The sequence below is a fragment of the Panthera leo genome, chromosome B1, assembly GCF_018350215.1.
Source record: "Panthera leo isolate Ple1 chromosome B1, P.leo_Ple1_pat1.1, whole genome shotgun sequence".
NCBI classification, from domain to species: domain Eukaryota; kingdom Metazoa; phylum Chordata; class Mammalia; order Carnivora; family Felidae; genus Panthera; species Panthera leo.
The window spans coordinates 168,943,160-168,964,932 of record NC_056682.1 but is presented as its reverse complement, the minus strand read 5'-3'; the positions used below and the strand labels follow the sequence as shown (position 1 = coordinate 168,964,932).

General features: G+C 39.7%; 1 protein-coding gene across 1 annotated transcript in view; it reads left to right on the top strand.

Moving 5' to 3' along the window:
* The first annotated feature begins 290 nt into the window (after positions 1–290).
* GRXCR1 (glutaredoxin and cysteine rich domain containing 1) overlaps positions 291–21,773 on the top strand; it is a 126,805-nt gene continuing 105,322 nt past the window's right edge. The window contains exon 1 of the mRNA XM_042936489.1: positions 291–729. Coding sequence (XP_042792423.1) covers positions 328–729 — 402 coding nt within the window. The 5' untranslated portion in view covers positions 291–327. The remainder of the gene's footprint in view (positions 730–21,773) is intronic.

Sequence of the window (21,773 nt, the reverse complement as noted above, 5' to 3'; positions counted from 1 at the left end):
CAAAGTTCAGGTCTTTCGTTTCCTTGCCCCATACTTATTTATTGTTTCATTACCTGCCACTTTCTTGCATTTGTCCTGTTAAAGAGTCCACCATGGCTGTTTAATATTTAAAGGCTGGGATCATTTGCAGGTTTTAGTTTAAAGGTAACCATAGCACACGCACACACATTCATTATTAATAGCAGAGACGCACTGTAAGTTCTTAGGAATCTTCTTTCAATGTTAGTTTCACATGGGTGCTGCTGCTGCGAGAATGAGGCTCTGATATTGCTATGTGGCAAGGGGACTAATGCAATAACACTGATCCAGAGATTATGTGAATTGTTTATGTGGGTGGAAGTGATCATGCTAAAAAGGGACATAAAGCCAGAAAATGACAGGCCACGGAAAGTCCGGTTTCGGATCGCGTCATCTCACAGCGGGCGAGTTCTGAAGGAAGTGTATGAAGATGGGCAACCATCAGGCTCCCTGGATTCTGAATGTGCCAGCATCTGTGGGGTAGATGGACTGAGTGAGTCTGATGGACAGCAAAACGGCCACGTGGGATCAGAAGGTGATGAGTATGAGAACGACCAGGATAACTTGCTGGTGTTAGCGAGGGCTGCCAGTGAGAAGGGTTTTGGTACAAGAAGAGTCCACATTTTAAGCAAAAATGGCACAGTCAGAGGCGTCAAGTACAAAGTGAGTGCCGGCCAAGCTCTATTTAACAATTTGACCAAAGTACTGCAGGTAAGTCAATGCACTTTGCTTTTCCCGGGCTTTGTTCTTAACTCACCATCTCAACACCTCTGTGCCCTCCAGTTGAAAGCAAGCTTCTCTTATTCATGACTCCTACATACTTCATGAGTCACTCCCCCATCTAAGATATTGTCTCAACAGCCATCGATTAAAAAGAGGGTCATTATGCTTAGCAAATTAGATGGATTCTCAAAGTCATATTTCTAAGTGGTCTTTTCTTCCAGTGTGCAGTGACGAAAACAATGTGTCTGTTTCTTTACCAAGATGATGGTGTTCAAAGCATCTGAGCACAACTTAGGAGTTAATTTTTGGTTTATCACCTTCCAGATACCAGATTAGCACTTATCATCACTTGTATGGATTTTAAACCAGAGAACATTGAGAGCTGCATTCAGTGGCGTTGGATTCAGTTGGAAGGTTAGGAAGCTGTAAAGACAAACTTCGACTTGCCCCTACTACTCTGGGGGTTGCAGCTTTTATCTGAGGTGCCTTTCTTCATTCATTTGCCCATGGGAACTCTAGAGTAGCACTTGAAAAAAGTTATCCCACTGTAAAAGTATGGAGTGAGATCCAGATCTTATAGGAAAAATGTTAGCCTTTAAAATGTGCTAGATTCTGCACAGGAATGTAGGAATGCATTATTCAGGTCTGGAGGCCTTTGGGAATGATATAATGTTTAGACAAGTTTTTGAAATTGCCCAGAAGCATTGGTAAAATGATTTTCTGTTAAAAGCAGGGATCATTATTTCAGGAATAGAATTCATAATCACTATCATTAAGGTAGCAAACCAATATTTTTCATTATAATACCATTCTGTATTATTTTCAATATTTAAATAAAATCTCCCTGATGAATTATCCAGTGCCTCTGCATTATAGACAGATATAACAGTGGTAGGGAGAAAGGATTTTAACCAATAGTATTTTATTATTTTTCATTTCAAAGAAGTATTTGGAAAGATCACATCACCAGGATTAAAAAAAAAAGAAATTAAAGGGTAAAAGCAGTTAAAATCAAAGGTTATTTTCATATGTAGAATTTACCCATGAAAGATTTCACTGATTAGGGATGAGGTGGGAAATCAAAAGTTAGAAACTGATGACTATGTTTGACTAATTTAGAGATCTTGTATAGACTTCTAAAATAATCTTAGTGGCCTCTGTGTTTTATCTAATGCAGAAATTATTATTGTCAAAGTATAAGCCAAGACTCTGTAATAAGTGTAAAAATGTTTGCATTTATTGTGATTAATTTAGCTTTCGATTGAGTCATGATTTGAATTGCTTTACGATCTGGAAGGTTATTTACAAAACTTCTGCACCAGTTATAGTACTGTGATTTGAATTTATTCGTATCTCCCCCCAAAATTATTATTTATGGGTAAATACCTTACATCTTCAAGAGAAAATGTTTTTTCTCCCTATGGCTTTGTCCTGAAAGAGCTTATAAATTCACATATAGGAAATAGAAGAAATTCTCTAATCAGATGTTATTACTACATTACTTTATAAGAGTTAACTTGTATACTTTTCAATGTGTAATTCCATCACCCTTTTTCTTTTGAAAAAAAAATCCAGAGAAACTCATTTTTTAATAACTTACCCATATTCCATTTACCCTTTGCTTCAAGAGGACAATAGCGATTACTAGCAGAAGTCCCTCAAAGACTGGTACTTAACCATTTTTCTTTCTAGCCGGTCCTTCTTTCTGTATAATGTGGGCAAAGTAATCAGCATGTTGCAAGTATTCACAAATTTTGGCCGTCATCATTACTTTTATCATCATCATCATCACCATCGTCATCATGGAATGTTCTCTGATCTCTCCAGGACAAAACATAAGTTAAAGGAGTTCCTCTCTTGGATGGGGGCTGCTAGTTGTGCTATTTCAAGGGGCTCCATTCACATCACTGTCTGTGTAAATAGCACCCCTCAGAGTTGTGCAAGACAACCTATACAGCATTATATAGAGAGCTGATTTGGATGCTCGCTGCTTGTTAAAGGATAGGTGTCATAAGGAGTGACAAATGTCTTAGACATGTGCTTTAGGGTGACTGAGTAGGTTTCCATAGGCATCCCACAATGCAGTAGCAGAGAAGCCCCGGGGACTAAAAGCAGAAGTTACCATGAAGTTACTTCTATACATGGTTATGGGACCAGATGTGACTCTTCCCTGGATATCTGTATATTTTCCACATCCCTTAGAAAATAAGCAGCAAACCTAACTGGATGTAACTGTGATGTAGCAATTTCTCTCATGGAGGAAAAAGTGAGGAGTAATATTTTGGATATTTGATTAAGGTTTCAATGCACAATCTTATTGAAGCAAGGCACTATAATTGAAGACACAGGTTTTTCTTCCTGTTTTAAGTCATAAAATCTTAAAGCATTCAACTTGAAACTTGAGAGGAAACCCGGTTATAAATAAAAGCTTTCAAAGAACCGGTAAATAACTTGGCTTCCTCTCTGTTAGTCTCCCATTCTGTTACTCCTGTCTCATAAAATATTGGCATGGAGCTTGCAAACATTTCAGCTGTGCAGAGAATTGTCATTGAAATTATTTGCCTCAAATATTTTTACTTCTTAGGAACACTTATTTAGAAAGTTGTGTATAAAAGGGGTATTAGAACAAATTCCCATTTCATGTGTTAATTAGTTTACTCTATAGAACTCTGGGTAATTGAGGATGTGCAATATTAATTAAAGTTTTTGAGGGTACTAATGGACCATGAGGTAAAGAAAGGAAAGTCACTTAGATGTGCAGGTGGGCCTTGTAGAGGGTGGTTCATTGTTTCATTTGTGAATCTCTCAAAGCCTCCAATGCGTCTAGATTATAGCTCTTCAGATACAGGTGCTTGGTTTTTCCATTTCTCCTAGAAACAACAAGAATGTAATGCTCAAGAGAGGCTCATTTGGAAATCTAAGAACCTGGAATCTAGTGATGGCCTGGAAATATGCATTTATTAGAAGCTCTTTAGGTTGTTCATCCATACACTGAAGTTTGAGAATCATTGACCTAGCATGTAAAATGGAAATTCATCCAGTTCGCTAGAGTTAATAAAAATATTCCTTAATGTTCTTTATGTCTTCAATATTTAAGGGGGAAAACAAAGAAGTTATGTATTCATCTGTCATTTGTTCTTCTGATCATGTTAGATCACCAGGGAGGGGTTTCCTGAGCCAAAGATAAAGATATTCTGACAGACTTGTTTCCTCTTGTATCCTAATTTATCAATCAGTTGGTTTAGAAATGGTTCCTGAAATTACCAGTACATTCTGATGTAGGTGTGGTGTTTTAATTTTCTTTAAGAAATTCTGTAAGGATAATTCTACCTAGATAAATGATTTTACTCGTCATTACTGGAGAATTTTAGAAAAAAATTATTTTGTATTTATTTTTTACAATTAGTCACTGTTACCTCATGCAAGACAAATTCTAAGACCACTATGTGGCTCATAGCGCTCATCACTCAGGGCATGATTAGGTTCGAGATACACCCGTGGGGCCGCCAGGACAGGCAGTGAGTGACCCAGGTGCTTGGGGAGGAGACAGTGCAAAAACCAGCCTGTAAAAAGAGCTCAGGGACTTAATGATTTCATATGTGCCAAAATTACTTTGAGAGGTTTAAATACGACAGTTTTCTTGATTTGAATAAATTTATAGCAAAAAAAAAAAAAAAAAAAAAAAAGATTTGCAATACACCTTGACCTTAGCAGCAACATATTTCCAAAGCTTCTTGGGGTGGGTCAATGATGCAGATAATTAAGGTCATTAGTTTTTTTCTAATTTGTTCCTATGGGATTAAATTTCAGGCAGTAATTAAATATCAGTAATTTTGTCTTCATCCTATTTTCAAACTTGTATAATCTGTTGTATACTCAGTTATAGTCTTTTTTCTGTAATTTCTATACTTTTAATTCCCTCTTTTTACAAATTTAAAGCTACTGTATTAGAGAAAAATAGATGCCAAGAAGGACAATAGCTATCCCCATGTTATAATTTGCTGGTTCCTTTCTAAAAACTCAAACATATAACTTTTCATCTTTGTATTTACATGCACATCTGTGATTAATGTGTTTATAAGCATTTTAACATTTCGAGACAAGTAAAATAAAAATAATTTTACATTTGCAGAAGAATTTATATTTTGCAAATATTTTTGGGTACATTATTTTACTTGATTGTTCCAAAGATTTTGTGAAATAAGGAGCGATAATGCCTGCTTGTAGTAACTGAGAAATCAAGTGTCTGGCCCAAAGCTAGTAACCTGGGAACCCTGCCTTTCACTGCTTTGGCTTTGTTAGGTTTTCAAAGTGCAGTGCTGTATACAAAAACACTCAACCTTACCTTTATTTTTTTTAATTTATTTTGAGAGAGAGTGCACAAGTCGGGGAGGAGCAGGGAGTGAGAGAGGGAGAGAGAGAAATCCCAAGTAGGCTCTGTGCTGTCAGGGCAGAGCCCAATGTGGGGCTTGAACTCATGAACTGTGAGATCCTGACCTGAGCCGAAATCAAGAGTTTGATGCCCAACTGACTGAGCCACCCAGGAGCCCCTTAAATTATATTTTTAAAATTTATCAAACCTTATCATCTCTATAACATCATGTGATTAAACTCTTTTCAGATTGCAAGGGTTGACACTGGGAAGGGGTGACTGGGTTAAGTCCGGGAAGACCCCTGCTCAGCGTTGTTCACTAACTTTAGGATGAATGATTAACAGAAATTTCTGGCTGTACTTATTATTCATCTCTAGGAAACTTTATCTAGCTTTGGCAATAGAGTAATATTCCAATGAAAACAAGGCGATACTCTTGATGACTCCTTGGTCCCAGTGGTTTATTTGGACCACTCTGGAAAACAACAACAATAATACTAAATATTGATTAAGTACTTACTAAATACACTGTCCTTATTATTTATGTGCATTGACATTTATTTCTCATAGCAATTTCATGAGGTACTATCATTATTAATTAATAATAAGTTGAGCATATTCTCTGCATATGAAACATTGTTATAGGATTTAAAATCTCATTCAGAAAAATTATTATGTAATGTTCTATCAAAATAAGCATCTATTAATGGAAATATTGCCTTTTTTAGCTATCAGGAATAGCAAAAGCTGCAGGATTTTTTATGCAATTCCAAATGATGCAAGAAACTACATTACAACCCCAAAATGGGTTGGTACAAATGATATATTTTTATGGAAAATTATATAATTGCAAACTGATACACCCGAAGTTCCTGTTGTTACCCGACAGAGAACCAGTTGCAAACTCTGGTTCAGCTGCTCACCTTTCGAAATTCAATACTCAAGAGACAAGTGATGGTGGGAAAGGAAAGGTTGCGTTATTTAGGAAGCCTCAACCTGGGAAGATGGTGGACTAATGTCTTAAAGACTGTCTTCCCAGTCCAGGTGAAGGCAGAGGGTTTTAAAGGGGAAGGGTTGAGAAATGGGCGGGGGTGGGGTTGGGGGGGTTGGGAGGGGTGCTAACATGCAGGAGAAGCTGATGCTCTGGCAGTTAATTATATGTCAACATGACCCTCAACAGACTTGCTGGCATCGATGGCAGCTGTTTTTAATGGGGTCAGGGCTTATCTTCCAAGAAAGCCTGGTCCTTTATTCGTCAAGGCCAGTGATCTGCAAAATCTCAAGGAAAAGGCGGTTAGTTCTCCTACAGGCCAATGGACTTAGGTTAGCAGGCAAGGAGTGCATGATCTTGAAGGAGTTAACCCTTCAAACTTGTTGAAGTGCTGTTATGATGACCACCTTCCACATACTAATGCTTTACTACTCTTGGCCACAGCGTTTGACACTGATGCTGATTAGGACTTCAGTAAATGTTCTTTCTTTGAGTTAATGAATTAAGTGAAATTCTCTTACAAAGTGATTATTTTTTTTCTTTTCCATCTCTTTTCAGTTTGGAGATTTCTCCTATTGGATAGGAATAGGTTTTGCGTGGTGAAGTGTTAGTAGCTCCCTCCATTCGGTTCTTTCTGTTGTGGGTTATCTTCTAGATTCAATCAATCATGTTTTTAATTACCATTTGCTACATACCTATTATGGAGCAGGCACTAAGTAGATAATGTGAGAGGTAAGACCCAGCTTTTGCCTTCATGGACTATTCAGTAATGTATTGTGAATTGCTGTGTAAAGTGATTTCTGGAAGAATTCAGACACAAAACTTGACTTTATCTTCTTTTTCCAGAGGCTTTTCCCTCTCTGTTTTCTTACTGGCCTAACATAGTCTCTGCTACCCATTCCTCGTTTCTTCCATGCTTATATTTTTCTCCATTTAGTCTTTCTCTTCCTAGACCATCGTTTTATTACATTCCTTCCTTCAACTTCTCTTGCTTTCTTTCTAATTTAGGTCCATTTCAAGGCCCAAGGACTGAAGGGTAATCTATATAATTAATGACTCTTATCTTGATCCTACAAGGCTCCAGTAGTCAGTAACAGTGACTCTGACCATGAGTACTTATCCCAATTCCATGAATCTTACTACAGATTTCTCTCATTAGTTCAATGAGTATCTAGTTGGAATATTTCTCATTCTCTCCTATGCACTTGTATCATCAGGACATGGGATCATTGTGACATTTTAATTTGTGGAAGGCTGACGCTTAATCCATTAATTTACCTAAATTCTGACATCAGGACAACATGCTGAGAAAACCCACAGATTCTACAAGATGACTTGAACCTGCTTAGTGAACTCTTATTGATAGCAAATGGTTACCACATAATTAGGAAATTAGCACCTGCTGCTTCCAAACATTATAAAAGCAATATAATAGCAGGGCTAGACAAACATCTTTGGGTGGTCCTACTCATGCTTACAGAGTTTCTGATATTTTCTTTGAAACCCGGTACCTTGAATTTTGTATAAAAGCAATATAAATATTTAATAGTCTATAAGTTGACACTATATAAATACATCACTTCCTCAATCACTATTGCCTGGAAGGAGTTTTAGAGATTATAGACATGTTAAAATGTCATACAGAAATTTTTTAATGTTTATTTATTTTTGAGAGAGAGAGACAGAGTGCAAGTGGGGGAGGGGCAGAGAGAGAGGGAGACACAGAATCCAAAGCAGGTTCCAGGCTCGGAGCTGTCAGCAGAGAGGCTGATGCAGGGCTCAAACCCACGGACCGTGATATCATGACCTGAGCCGAAGTTGTATGCTCAACCAACGGAGCCACCTAGGCACCCCCATACAGAAATTTTTATTAAGGGACTTTGGTTCATGTACACAAGTCTATTCAAGTAATATTTAGGATCTCTTTGCTCAATTTTATTTTTGTAATAATTCATTATGTCACCTAATTTCTCACAAATTATTTATGCCTTAGAACATTTTGTTAGGAAGAAGTAGGTGCACATTTTGTTCATGTAATTCCTTCATAGTTAATAGAATACATTGTAGAAGTATTTATTATTTTTTTGATTCCTAAACAACAAAATTGGTGTTAGTTCACAACCTCTGGAGCTTCCTGGGTTAAATTTGAAACAAGCTCCTGTACATGGAGGGCAGGAATTGACCAGAGAAAGAGACAGGCCACTCCAGATTGGTAGGTGGCAAGTTTAATAAGCAAGGGAACTTACCTATGAAGCTTGTCTTGGGTAGCCACAAGATGAGTATATCTCCATACCCACTGGAATTTTAAAAGTTTATATAGAGGCCTTAACTGACTTCAGTTACAAATACTATTCAGATGACCTCAATAACACCTTACTCTCTCAAGGCTGCATCCTTGAACAGCTTCAGCTGTGGGAATGGTGGCTGGGGGCATACATTCCAAGGACAGGAGAGGAGGTGAGAAGCCTGTGACTGCCCATCAGTTGACAGCCATGTCCTCTTGATTAACTCCTCCAACAATTAGGCCATGGAAGAATTAAGTTGCCCCCCTTTTTTTGCACCTTTTATGTAACTAATGATATAGAATTAAAGATCTTTATTGTATGAAAAGTCTGAAAGCTTGACTAGTCCACAGAGTGGGTAGAGTAGTGAAAGCCAGGTTGTTGATTTGCAAGAAATAGTTTTTGTTAGAAGAGAAGACCTGGGGGAATTATGTGCTGACAAGTCAGTGGAAATCAAACAAGGAGAAAGAATGCCAATCTGGTAGAGACTGAATGAGGGTCATTTTGGGAAAGGAGAATAGTTGGATGGGCTGTGACCTCAGGGGAAATTGGCAGGTTTAGAGATTGGAAAGTGGGCTTTGTGGATTAGAGCAGGGTCAGCATGGAGAAGCTGTGGGATTACCCTGCTCATCAGTGCTCCAGAACCAGCCTGTGCTGGTAGAGCAGCTGTGCTTACCTGCACGTTACGTTTGGTGTAGAGCCAGGTTCAGTGTCCTCTCATGACTGACTCATGAGCACCTTCTTTTGACAGCTGTTAGCATACTGTTTGGGAAACATCTGGCAGAAGTGATGCCCTCTCATGTTTCAAGATTCTGCTGAGCTCAAGTAAACACTGCCCTTTTCAATGACACAGGACTCAAGGTTTTCCCTAGAAATAAAGAGCAAGGCCTTTGGCATCCAGATTAATTGTGTGGTTATGTGAAAGAAAAAAAGCCTGCAGTATCCATATTTAGGGGGATTGAACAATGGTAATAATTATTCACCTAGTGTATTACTTTCCTATTGAAACAAATCGCCATAAACTGAGTGGTTTATAATAACACAGATTTATTACTTTATAGTTCTGGAGGTCAGAAGTCTGGAAGGAGTTTTATGGGACTAAAATCGAGCTTTCTGTAGGATTTTACTCTTTCTGGAGGCTTTCTGAAGAATCTGTTTCTTGCCTTTTCCAGCTCCTGGAGGCTCCCTGGGTCCTGGTTCTGCATCTCTCTGACCTCTGCTTCCATTGTTACATCTTTTTTTCTAACCCTTCATCTTCTTTCCCTTATAAAGACCTTTGTGATTATATTGGACCTACCTGGGTAATCCAGGATGATCGTCCTATCTCAAGATCCTTAGTGAAATAATATCTGTGGAGCCTCTTTTGCCATATAAGGTGACATATTCATAGGTTGTGGGGATTAGGACATGGATATTTTTGTCCAGCCATTAGTCTACCTGCCATACCTGGTAGGTACAGTAAACTTATTTTGTCTGTGAGAAAACTAAGACTTTATGGTAGATTCAACTTTTTCCCAATGTGTGTCACACGTGGACGCACTTCTGTCATGACTGCATGAGGATAAGAGTGGACTTCTACAGCCCTTGACTTTAGCGTTGGCCACATGACTCCCTTTAGACAATGGGATGGTAATAGATGTGGTGCATGAAAAAGCTTGAAATGTGCTTGCATGATTGAGTTTTCTCTCCTGCACTCTTTCCAAGAGAAGGCGTGCTGCAGGAGGCTGGCTGGTCCTAGGAGAGGGAGACACATGAAGAACAGACCTGGACCCAACCAACATTTTGAAGCCAAATCCTTCATAGCTTAGCCCCGATCTGCTGACTGCCAGCTAAACTGCAGACTCAAGAGTGAGCCATAAATGTTTAACGTTGCATTTCACTCTGTTTGGGGTGGTTGGTTAAGCAGCAGGAGCAAACTGGTACAAGTTCACAGATTCTGAGTACCTTGCTCAAAGTCACATGATGGTGAGTGATACAACTATCAGAAAGTTTGATTCCAAAGCTTGGGCTCTTATCCATTAGGCAACTAGTGTCCAACCACTCATTGGATGCCTGAATTTTCTCTACAGCATCTCTGTCAAGGTTTTACCTAGCGTTTGGTGGGGATTTCTAGAGGGAAGAGATTCAGAGTCTTGGCAAGACAAGGATTCAAGTCTCACTATCCTGTGGATATTGAACCTACTGAAACTGATCATACCAGGATAGAGTGAAGGCCATCTGTCACCCACTTCCATGAATATAATTTAAGACTAAAATAATATTTTTGGTGGCCACATCACACTGTTGTGATGTTGGCTTGTTGACTCATTCAAACATCTTTTCTCAGTAGAAAGATTCATGAGGTTAAAACTTTCAATCTCATAAAACATCTGTTTTTATTTAATGTAATACTCTTGTTAGTTTTTTTTCTGTGTTTACATACAGGACTCTATATTCCACAAAATTTAATTTTATTGTGTTAGTCAAAGATGTTAATCCTTTTAGACTCTGGTCTTGTAATTAGCTATGCCTTAGCACTTTATGGAGTTGATGGAACACAGTTTTGATTGTGGCAAACTATCAGCATGGAATAACACTGAGTAAAAAGAATTGACCTTAAAGCAAATAAAGTTATCACTAATGAAGTGGCAAATGTATTTTATTAAGTATAAGAAACCAATAAATTTATTTATTTATTTATTTTTAAATTTTTTTTTAACGTTTATTTATTTTTGAGACAGAGACAGAGCATGAGCGGGGGAGGGTCAGAGAGAGAGGGAGACACAGAATCTGAAGCAGGCTCCAGGCTCTGAGCAGTCAGCACAGAGCCCGACGCAGGGCTCGAACTCACGGACTGTGAGATCATGACCTGAGCCGAAGTTGGACGCTTAACTGACTGAGCCACCCAGGCGCCCCGAAACCAATAAATTTAAACTAGTGGTCTTTTAAATACAGAAAGAGGAGAGAAATGAAAGATGGGCAAAGAGGAGAGAAATGAATTATGTGTAAGTGGTTGTACCATAGACTGTATCAGCCTCAGAGGGTTTCATGGATTTCCTTTTAGTAGGCTCTTTAACAATGATCTTTACACATTACTCATATAGTGCCAGAAACTTTGTTCAGGAAGGGAGCCATTTGTCTCCCAGGGGTCATGGATCCTAATTCCTACAATCTCAGGGAAATAACTGTGATTCTGGGAAGCAGATAACTTGGAATGGCACAAATTTTGTGTGGTGAGTCGGTCAGACCAATACTCAGTAGTAGTGCGTTTCTAGAGTCATGGAACTTCATTCACAATGAAAACACAGCAGCAAGAGCCTGAAGGCTGAAAATTTGCCTCTGTGAGTACCTTGTGCTTTTAATTGTAGTTCTAGGACAACATATACACATTTGTCAGTTAAAAGAAAGTATTAGGAAATTTCAATAACCAATAAACCAACCAAACTTAACTAAGGTTACCACCTCTCTTTTGAACCATATAAAAAACTAAATCATGGAGCTTTGAGACACAGCATCATGGATTCTCTTAATTAATCACAGCTGTCAGGGCTCCTCTTCTAATTGTGGGATTTTTCTTTATATATATATATTTTTTTCTTTTATTATTCTTTATTTCTGCCTACTTCAGCATCTTCCATGGCCAGTTCTTTCTGCCTCAGTTACAAGTTAGCTTTCTCAAAAAGTCTTTTTCATATTTCTAAGATTTCTAGAGATGGAATTATGCCCCCAAAGAAGTGACTTGGTGGTGAGAGCCTATGAGGACGGAAGCAGACCCAAAGCCTGTGCTGGAAATTAGGTAGCTGCCCACTCAGCCTGCACAACAGGCTTTCTCTCTCTCTTCTGTCCGTCCTTTCTGTTGGAGGTAAATGTGAGGCACAATAAACCACTGCTGGAAAGACCACTTGACTTGATTTTTTCCATACTGGATTCAAAGTGACTATTGGCTCCTATTTCGTAGGGTGGGCAAGAAGTCCTAGACTAGTCATCACTGGAGCTTCTTTCCCTACCATTATGATCTGCAGGATCTGCTTGAGGGGGTCAGAAAACCTAGCCATGGTCCTGGTCTGTGGATTCTGGCACATTCATCTTCATTTCTGCTCTTCCAGCCCCTTGATGCTGCACTGATGCTGCTCACGGGCCTTTCACATAAGTTGTCTCTCAGAATACCCCACTTCTACTTTTTCCAGTTCTTGGAACTACCCAACTTCATCTTGTGTATGTCCAGGCTCTTTTTTTTAATTTTATTTTTTAACATTTATTTATTGTTGAGAGACAGAGAGAGACAGAGCACGAGCAGGGGAGAGGGAGACACAGAATCCGAAGCAGGCTCCAGGCTCTGAGCTGTCAGCACAGAGCCCGATGCAGGACTCAAACTCACGAACTGCGAGATCATGACCTGAGCCGAAGTCGGACGCTCAACCGACTGAGCCACCCAGGCGCCCTGTGTATGTCCAGGCTCTTGAAAACATAGCTCCATCAATTATTCACAGGAGCAGGAAAAAACCCAAATTTCTAAGAATCCCCACTTTTCTTTGTGAGTGAAAGAAGAGACAAATACCATAATTCTTTAGTAGTGTCTTAAATGATTTTTGTGTTCTCTTTTCCTCCATGAAGGGGTAAGAACTCTATTCTCTGGAGGGAGGTGACCTGGTTTCATATACAGAGTCTGCTATTTCCTGGGTGGGTGTGATGGGGAAATTTACCTAACTTTTGTAAGCCCTAGTTTTCTTATTGCTGAAATTGGGATAATGATCATGATTATTTCCTATGAACTGTTGCATATAAACCATTTCGCACAATGCCTGGCATGTTATAAGGGCTCAATGAATATTGTTATTACTTTTATTATCCACCTCAACAAACAGTGAATTGTTAGGGATGAAGACCTTCTACAAGGGCCTTCTAGCTGGACTTGGAATCAAACTGACATAATTCAGATGAACATGATAAAATAAAATTTAATAGTGTATGTAAGGGAATCCACATAGACCTGGAAATTCCAAGAACAAGGCAACATGAAGCTTACGTGAACTAAGGAGAGAGGTAGAGTCTGAAGATACAAAGGGGGGGAAGGTCATTAGCAGGAAGGTGAAAGGAGATGTTTTTAAAAACAAAGTTTGCCCTATTACACAGATAAGTGTATTAGGTAAAAGGGAGTCTCTGTTAATAACTCTTCCTGATACAGGCTCTCCTTTACAATGTAAATTTAGGCAATTGAGGACCATGAAGAGAGCTTTTCTACATCTACTGAGTTTTGATGACTTTTAACTCAAAATGATGTTCACGCCAAAGTGGCCTATCTTGGGGAAGCCTGCCCTTGGCCTCTATAGAATCAGTCATTGTTAAGTACTCTGCTAGGCAATGAGGGTGCACAAAGATGAACAAAACATGATTTCTGTCCTCAGAGGAATTAAGTTCTTTCTTATGAGGAATACAAACTCATAGTTACTATAGAATGTAGTAAGTACTCAGAGTTTACTGGGGGACAGAAGCAGGACATCTGAATTCTTTTAAATTCAGAATCTTATAGAGATTCTGTTCTCTTCACATAACATCTTTTAAAACTAGGGCTGCTTGGGAACTCTGGGGCACTCCTTAAAAGGCATTATGGTACTACAAGTTTTGTTGGCTGAACTCACTTCCTTTTGGGAAATCTTAGCTTCTGCATCTAAACTTGGCTTAGCCTCTGCCACACAAAACTGTTTTCCTGAGGCCAGTTTCTGTGTTTGAGTTTCTCATTGGCTTTGGCCCCTAACTGGGTCTTTGTCTTGGATTCTGTAGTTTTAACTTCCTGTGACTACTTGGCCATGTGTTTGCCAGCCTGGCTGTGCTGCACTTGGCTGTGTACCTGTGAGCTCAGCCAGCTACCTCAGTGCCTTGTGTCTGAGCATTCTCGTACAACACCTGTCATCCTGAAAGCCTGGACTGCCTCTTCTGGACAGAGGCGGGCTCTCTCTGTTCTTTCGTAATAGCCTGGATTGACTTGTTATGCCTTTCAACAATAATTGGGGAATTATTTGTAAATAAATGGGATGTGCTCTGCTATAAGGCACAGAGTGGACTACTAGATATGGCTTGAAATACTTAGACATTTGTTATATCAATTAAGAAGTTTAGAAGAGGCTCAGGTTGTTGGTGGCTTGATAATGTGATAAACAACTCCATTTTTCCTGTTCTGTGCTCTCATCCTTAGCTTGTTTGTGATGCTCCCTCATGGATTCAAGATGACTGCCATAGCTTAAAGCTAATCCAGAGGCAAAAAACAGAAGAAGAGGAAAAGCAAAAAAGAACATTCTTTGTAGGTGTGCCTCTTCTATCAAAAAGGAAAAAGAAAATTCTGGAAACTTTCTAGAAGCACTGTCTGACATTTCATTAGCTGGAATAGGGTCTTAGGGCCACTATTTGTTATAACAAGAGGCTGGGAATATGAATATATGGCATTGCCTCTCTGGTAGAGCATGGGTTTGGAAATAGCTGTTGGATAGACAAGCAACAGCGCCTGCCACGCCATTACTAAACAACTTTGGTAAGATTTAATTTTTATTTTATGCAATTTAAGTCACATTAGATCATGCTACTTGAATTACTAAAGCGCTTTAATAGTGATCACATGTCATAATATTTAGTTTGCTTATCCTTGTTTTTTTCTGTCTTTCCAGGTTCATTTCCTCTTTTTTTTTTTTTTTCAGTATTCATTCCTTTTGATTTCTGGCTGTTATTCATCTTTTCTAAGGCCTAGAGCTTTTTACCTGATTCTATTATTCTAACACTAGAACTTCACAGACATCAAATGATATTAGGGGTGGTAAGCAATTTGTTATTAACTAACAGCAATATAAGTCTAAGCCTGTCAGCTATCTGCCATATCCATAGTAGGGCACTAATTGTGTAATTTTAAACAAGTGCATGCCACATTTGACTTAAAGTGAGCAATCTAAAATAGAAAGGAACTTCCCCAAGTAGTGTACATTGCTTTGTTTTTTCCCTTCTGCTTGCCTACGTGGAATCAAAAACAAAATAAAATACTGAACACAATGACTACAGAGTCACAGCGCTCATTCCCAAGGCTTCTTCCTTCACTGCCTCTGTCGGCCTCCCCCTTCCAAGCCTCAGGGGCTCTGCAGTCAGTGAGGTGGAACTCATTTCACATTTGAGGAGAACAATGATAGGAAAGCTCTCTGCATGCAGAGCAGGGCAGACTCTCTCTCAGCAAGCCTGTCAGCAATGCTGCTCTGGATTCTGCTAGTCACAAACAAGCTTTTTAAAACACTGACTTAAAAGAATATTATTAGTACTGGTAATAAGAGCAACCCTTTATTGAATGTCTACATGTGACAGAAATTTTCTTAGGTACCTTTCTAACAATACGGTTTCTTTAATCCTGGCAAATTTGCAAGGTGGATATTAACTTATTTTACATAATAGAAGCTGACAACATCCCAGTATGATTCGAAGGACAATGAAAAAAAAAAAAAATTTGTCCCCAATTATTTTGGTCTTCATTTTGATCTGCCACCTGAAATCCTTTTCTATTTTTTCCCCCCACTTTCCTGCTCCAGCTAAGTGTCTTCTGCTTAGGTTGAAGTTTCTAGAAGTAGAACCTGAGATTGGGTTCTTGTGAAAAGTGATTTATTGAGGAAGTACTCTCAAAAGTAAGGGGTGAAGGAAGCAGGTTAGGGCAGGGGAGGACAGCTCAGCCAGGGAGTGGTCTTGGCTGGAGACCAGATGCAGTCTGGGTACTCAGAATACAAATTGTACCATGGATTTGTTTCCACCTTGCAGTAATGGGCTGGCATTTTGTATGCTTCTGTCTGTCATCAGCCATTGGCTGTCCATGTATGTGTGTTTATGTATGTGTGTCAGGGCATCATCTGTTCTGCTGAGATGTTTATCCAGAAAGGGGGAAGCTGTGAGTTTTTAGCAGCCAATATTCATGCTGCTTGGGGGGTGGGTCAGCCAACCTTGTGAAGGGAGTTCTGGGTGCATCCACTACAGTCCACCTCTTGCCCTGTTCAGATTTACTTGCTTCTTCCATCAAGTTCATTTCATCCAGGCATAGCCTTGCCACAGTCAGTGGGATAGTTAGTGGTATATAAATTATAGCCCCCATGCTGTCGTTGGTCTCAACGTGTTAACTGGTATTTATTTTCTCCCTCTTTTACCATCCATTTTAGGCCCCCCTCCTCCTACCTAGCTAGCACTTCTGCTGGCCTAGGTGGTTTGCATGAGTGGGTGGCCCTTATTTTTAGTCCTTGTGGAGTCTGAGCCTCTGATCACTGTTTGTCAGGCAGTGGTTGCTGTCCTTGATCATTTACATTTAAAACCATGTGAATACCAAGAGAGGCACCAGAGTCCCAGCTATATTTTTATCTGCCCTTAATATGTACCAGCAGTTCTATATCTTTGAGAAAATCAGGGTCAATTCCTTCTGCTCGTATAATGATTCCTTTTTATACCAACTAGATTACTGTCATGGTGAACCTAAGGTGACTAGATATCAACTGTAGTTTTAAGTTTAGTGAGCCTTTCACTGTGTTACTTGGTACAAGTATTCCCTTCCGGGACCAAGGGCTTAAAACTAATAATACCTAAAGTTGTAGTAATTCCTAGGCCCAAGGTGAAGGCCTAGGAATGATGGCGAATGGGATCATTCCTACAGCTTTCCGTTGGTTCCTGGACCCATGAATTGTAGGTATTGGAAATATAGTACCACATAATAACCACCATATAAGCCTAACATAGTACTGGCTTAAGGTATAAGTGGCATCCTGAAGAATGATGCCCCTTTCCCACAGGGTTTCATCTCCAAGCTGATATATCATCTGTACCTTCAACATGATATATCTGTTCGGTGGCAGGTTCTGGATGATATGACACATGGTATGGCATGGTCTTGGTCCTGATCCTGAACCCTAGGGGTTGGTGCTATGTCTTTCCTATTGGTGCTATGTCTTTTCCTATTTCCTGGCTAGTGATTTGGACATAATGCCCTTCTTCACTACAGATACTTTAATAACATGGAATCTGCTGCGTTGTATGCATGAACCACAATTCTCGGTTACTTGTATTTCAGCCTCCAGCTGTTCTTTTTGTCAGCCCTACCCCAAACTAACAACCTTCTGTGCCGCTTGATAAGTGGATGTGTGTCTTCTAACACCTGAAGAGGTCCACAGAGCACTTTCTTTCTTTCTTAGAGATAGAAGGGGCAAAAATAATTTGCCCTTTCCTTTTGAGAGGAGGTTCCAACATGCCTCAAACCACCAGACTCCTAAAGAAACTCTGTGGGGTTTATCTCCCACACTCTGGAGCAGTGTATCTTATATTCAGGTGTTTAGTATTCCTTGCTCATCAGGTCTCATTCAGAGGAGTTATTAATACAGGGGGACCAGTGTGGGGTTCTGCGCAATGTCAATAGTTGGCTGCCCTTCCCCCCTTCAGTCTCCTGGATGAAGAGGCTCCCATTCATCTGAAGGAATTATTCTCTGTTCTGAGGATAGCAACAGAGACAGTTAGCAGCCACCAGTCATAGTATCTGAGGACAGTGGACAAGCCTGGCGAAGGGGAGGGGTAGGGACACACCCTAGCACCCACCACACCCTATAAACATAAAATGATGTTATCTGGAGACAAAGGAGGAGAAGCATTGGGTGGGGAAGGGATCAAAATTGAGGATACTAGGATGTCACCAAAACATTGCAAAGAAGAGCAGTGGAAGGCAGTTGCATTGCAATAAAGAGAGGAAACTAGGGTACTGGTTGCCAGAGTTCAGAATAGCCCCAGGGTTTTCCTGTGGAAGCGGCAGCAGTGTAGGGGTGGAGAGAGGGTTGTTACATATTCAGAGAATTAGCAAGTCAGTTTTGAAACACTTGGCTGTTTGAAATTGGCTATGGTGGGAGTATTCCCAGCACAGAAATCAGCTAACACGGGGAAATTAGGGCTTTTATCCTCTCCCTGAAAATAGTTTACCAGCTCATCATTGTTACTAAAAAGTTTCTGAAAAGAATATCAAAACGGGAAAAGGTGAAGAGTGGCAGAGCCCCCAAGCCCCAAACTCTCCCTACTTAATAATTTACCCTGGAGCCAAAGTTCATCCCTGCACATTTTGCTTTTCCGCAAATGCAATCAGAAAGTGCCATCTGGCTAGCCATTTTTTTTGAGGCCATTATTGTTATTTTTTCTCGTGTAAAAAAAAAGTCCATTTACTTCCGGGGTTTTCTCAGTAACTTTATGTTGCCATAGATATGAAGAAACTCTCCCCATTCTGTTTTTCCGCCTCCTGTGGATTGCGTCCTTGTATAATTGAAAAGCTAATCATGTTACTCCCCTGCTGAAAACAAATCAATGGTTCTTGGCAGCATTTACATATAAAATCTAACTTCAGAGTCTGCTGTATGACCTGAGTTCTTCTCAGAAGCAGAATATGAAATGAGGACTTGCGTGCAGGTCGTTTATTGGAGAGGTGATCTCAGGGCAGGAGGGAGAGATGGAGAAATGTGAAAGAGGGAAGGGGATAGAGCCACGGCAAAGGTACATTGATTACTGCCGTGTTTAATGAGGGTCCTTCGATCCTGCATCCTGCTGGGGCCTTCTGAAGAGTATCTAAAATGCCTTTCCGAATCCACATCAACTGGGAGAAGCATTCTTTTATGGTCTCTTTCCCTTTGGTGAGGATCGCCCCACGAGATCTATATTCCCCCACTCACCACACACACTTGTAGGCTACACATGCCTAAGAGCTGAGTGGTCTTCTTTCAGTGCCCCACCCCGAGGAGCCAGAGAAAAGTCCGAGCTGAAAACATGGCACTGAGTCACAGTGAGTATCTGTCGGTACCAAATGACACGAAGCTCATATGGATCTGTTTCTTGAAGCCAATGGGAGGTGGAACAAAAGAGGCAGCTGATACATATGGCGTATAAAGCCTTCCCTGCTTTTCCATTTTACTCTTGCAGTCCCATCTCTGGGCATGGTCTCCCTTACAGCCCGTATGTACCGATCCCTTACTCTAACCAATCTTTGCCATTCTATATCATCTGATTTTTTTCGCTTTGCTTTTGGTACATGCTGATTTCTCTTCTTGAAATGCTGCCAGTTTTCTCTCTTGGTTAACTCAATCTTTTAAACTAACCTCAGACGTGCCTCTTTCCTGGAAGCTTCGGTGCTTGCCCTCATTTAGGTTCAATGCCTCTATAACTCTCAGAACACCCTCATTACAGCTCTACTAAAGCCCGATTGCCACATACTATAACGCTAACACAGAAGTCTGTGTACTACTCAGCCTTCCACACAGGTCCACAAGGACGGGATTTTAAATTTCCACATCCTGGGTGCCTACCACAGTACTTTGCTGCATAATACATGTCCCATAAATACTTGTAGACTAAATGAATGTGTGCATTTTGATTTTGCAGTGGACTGCATCTCCTAAACAAAGAAAATCTAATCTGAGGCCATTCAAAGAATTGAAACATGCATATATTTTGAAAGAAGTTTTCTAGGTATCCAAGTATGTCTTGGATATATATAAAATCAACAAAGCAATAACAATGAAACTGTAAAAAAAAAGTCAAGCAATAAATTGGTGATTATAAACAGAAGGCTCCTGCTCTCATGAATTAGATTTGTAAGACACAGACACATAACGTTATGAATAATGATAAAAGAGGGGAAAATAACACACCGAGAATTGAAATATTATAAGTTAGTATAATTACTAGGAGATCAGAGGATTCTGGAATCTTCTGCGGATAGAAGGGCAAGGAGGTTTCTAGGCAGTGGGTGAGATTTGAACTAGTATATGTAGTGGTGGATAGCAGTGACTCTGGAAGAGAACCCATAGGTTCAAACTCCTAAATCACATATCACCCTTTATCTGTGTCATCTTGGGCAAATTATAGTTGCCTCATCTATAAATTTGAGTTAGTAGTTATACCTAATTTATGTGGGTATTGTGAGGATTAAAATAAGTAATACATTTATAGAGATTAGAACAGGGCCTGGCATATAATACTTGTATTATATATGGTATACTTACCTTAGAAAATGGGGAGGTGAGTGTCTTAGCAGAGACATAAGATATGTTTGGGAGTCAATAAAGGGACTAGTTTACTTGTAGCACAGAGTTTGTGTGGGGGAAATGGTGGGAGGTAAAACTGGAAAGCTATTTTTGATTCTTACTGAGAACCCAAAGAGTCAGTATAGCCAGCAATGAGAGCAAAAACGAGGTAAGGTGACTGTACGTCTTAGTTTCCCCTGTGGTTTAATTACTGCCTTGTTATAATTCCTAGGATACCTTTCACTTTCAAAAGTGTCTTGTTTGGATAAAAGATACCTAAAAAAGTGATATTTAAACAAGGGTCAAAGGGATTTGTGGAGATTATCTGGCATAAATGTATAATATGCACTACAGAAAAATATAGGTTGTTAAGAGACTGTTGTGCGTTTGTTTAAAATCATATTTGTTTCCACGGAATCATAAAAACTCAGTATTGATGGGGACCTTGAGAGAATGTGATAGAATTCATTCTTCATTTTTATATTGGCACACCGTAATTTGCTCTCAATGTATTTTGAAATGTTCAAAGAAGTATGTGAAGCCAAATTCTTTGCATAAACAACAACAACAAAAAACAACACACACGCAAAATAGGCGGAAGTCAAAGCTCGTGACAAGGAAATTACAGATAGCTCATGTGCATGGGAAGTTCTTTACTTCATATTCAAATGGCAGCCCTGAACTATTTCCATATGCCAGATTTGGAATTGTATGCATTAGTCAGTACTTTGGTTTGGACAGTGACAACACCATTATGTGGCAGTGTTTGTGGGATGATGTCAACATTCTGCACTTTGCCCTTATTATCTAATGAGCATAAGTGAGAAACTGGGAGACTTAAAGTGCTGATACTAGTGCTACGAACTATGGTTCTTATAATTTTAATAAGGCAAAATTTGAAATCATCAGTTGGCTTAAAAAAGCACCTATCAGTCTAGTGTTGAGTCAACCTAAGTCCACTCACTGGGCAGGAGTAAGAGACGCAGGACAGACCTTCCATGTGTGAGCCCTGTTACCCTGTGCTCACTTGAAGCTGGTCAGAACCCATGCAAAGCTGGTCACCTCAGTGGAGAATGAGATATGAGAGATGTGACCTGGTGAAGATCAGAAGTGGTATGTGAGAGGTGTCTGATACAAAGTCTTTTTTAGATTGCATTGGTATTTTCATTTCGCCTGTACTGACTTTTTCCTAGAGTTCAGTTCATTTTCTTCACACACTTGGAATTAGGGTGTGTAGAGTCACCTTGAATGAAAGGATATTTCTTTCTCCCTCCACTGACCAGTTTGGTAGTTTTGGTACCACTGCTTTATTTGTAGTCTAGAACCATATTTTAAATGGTTACTCAAGACTGTTG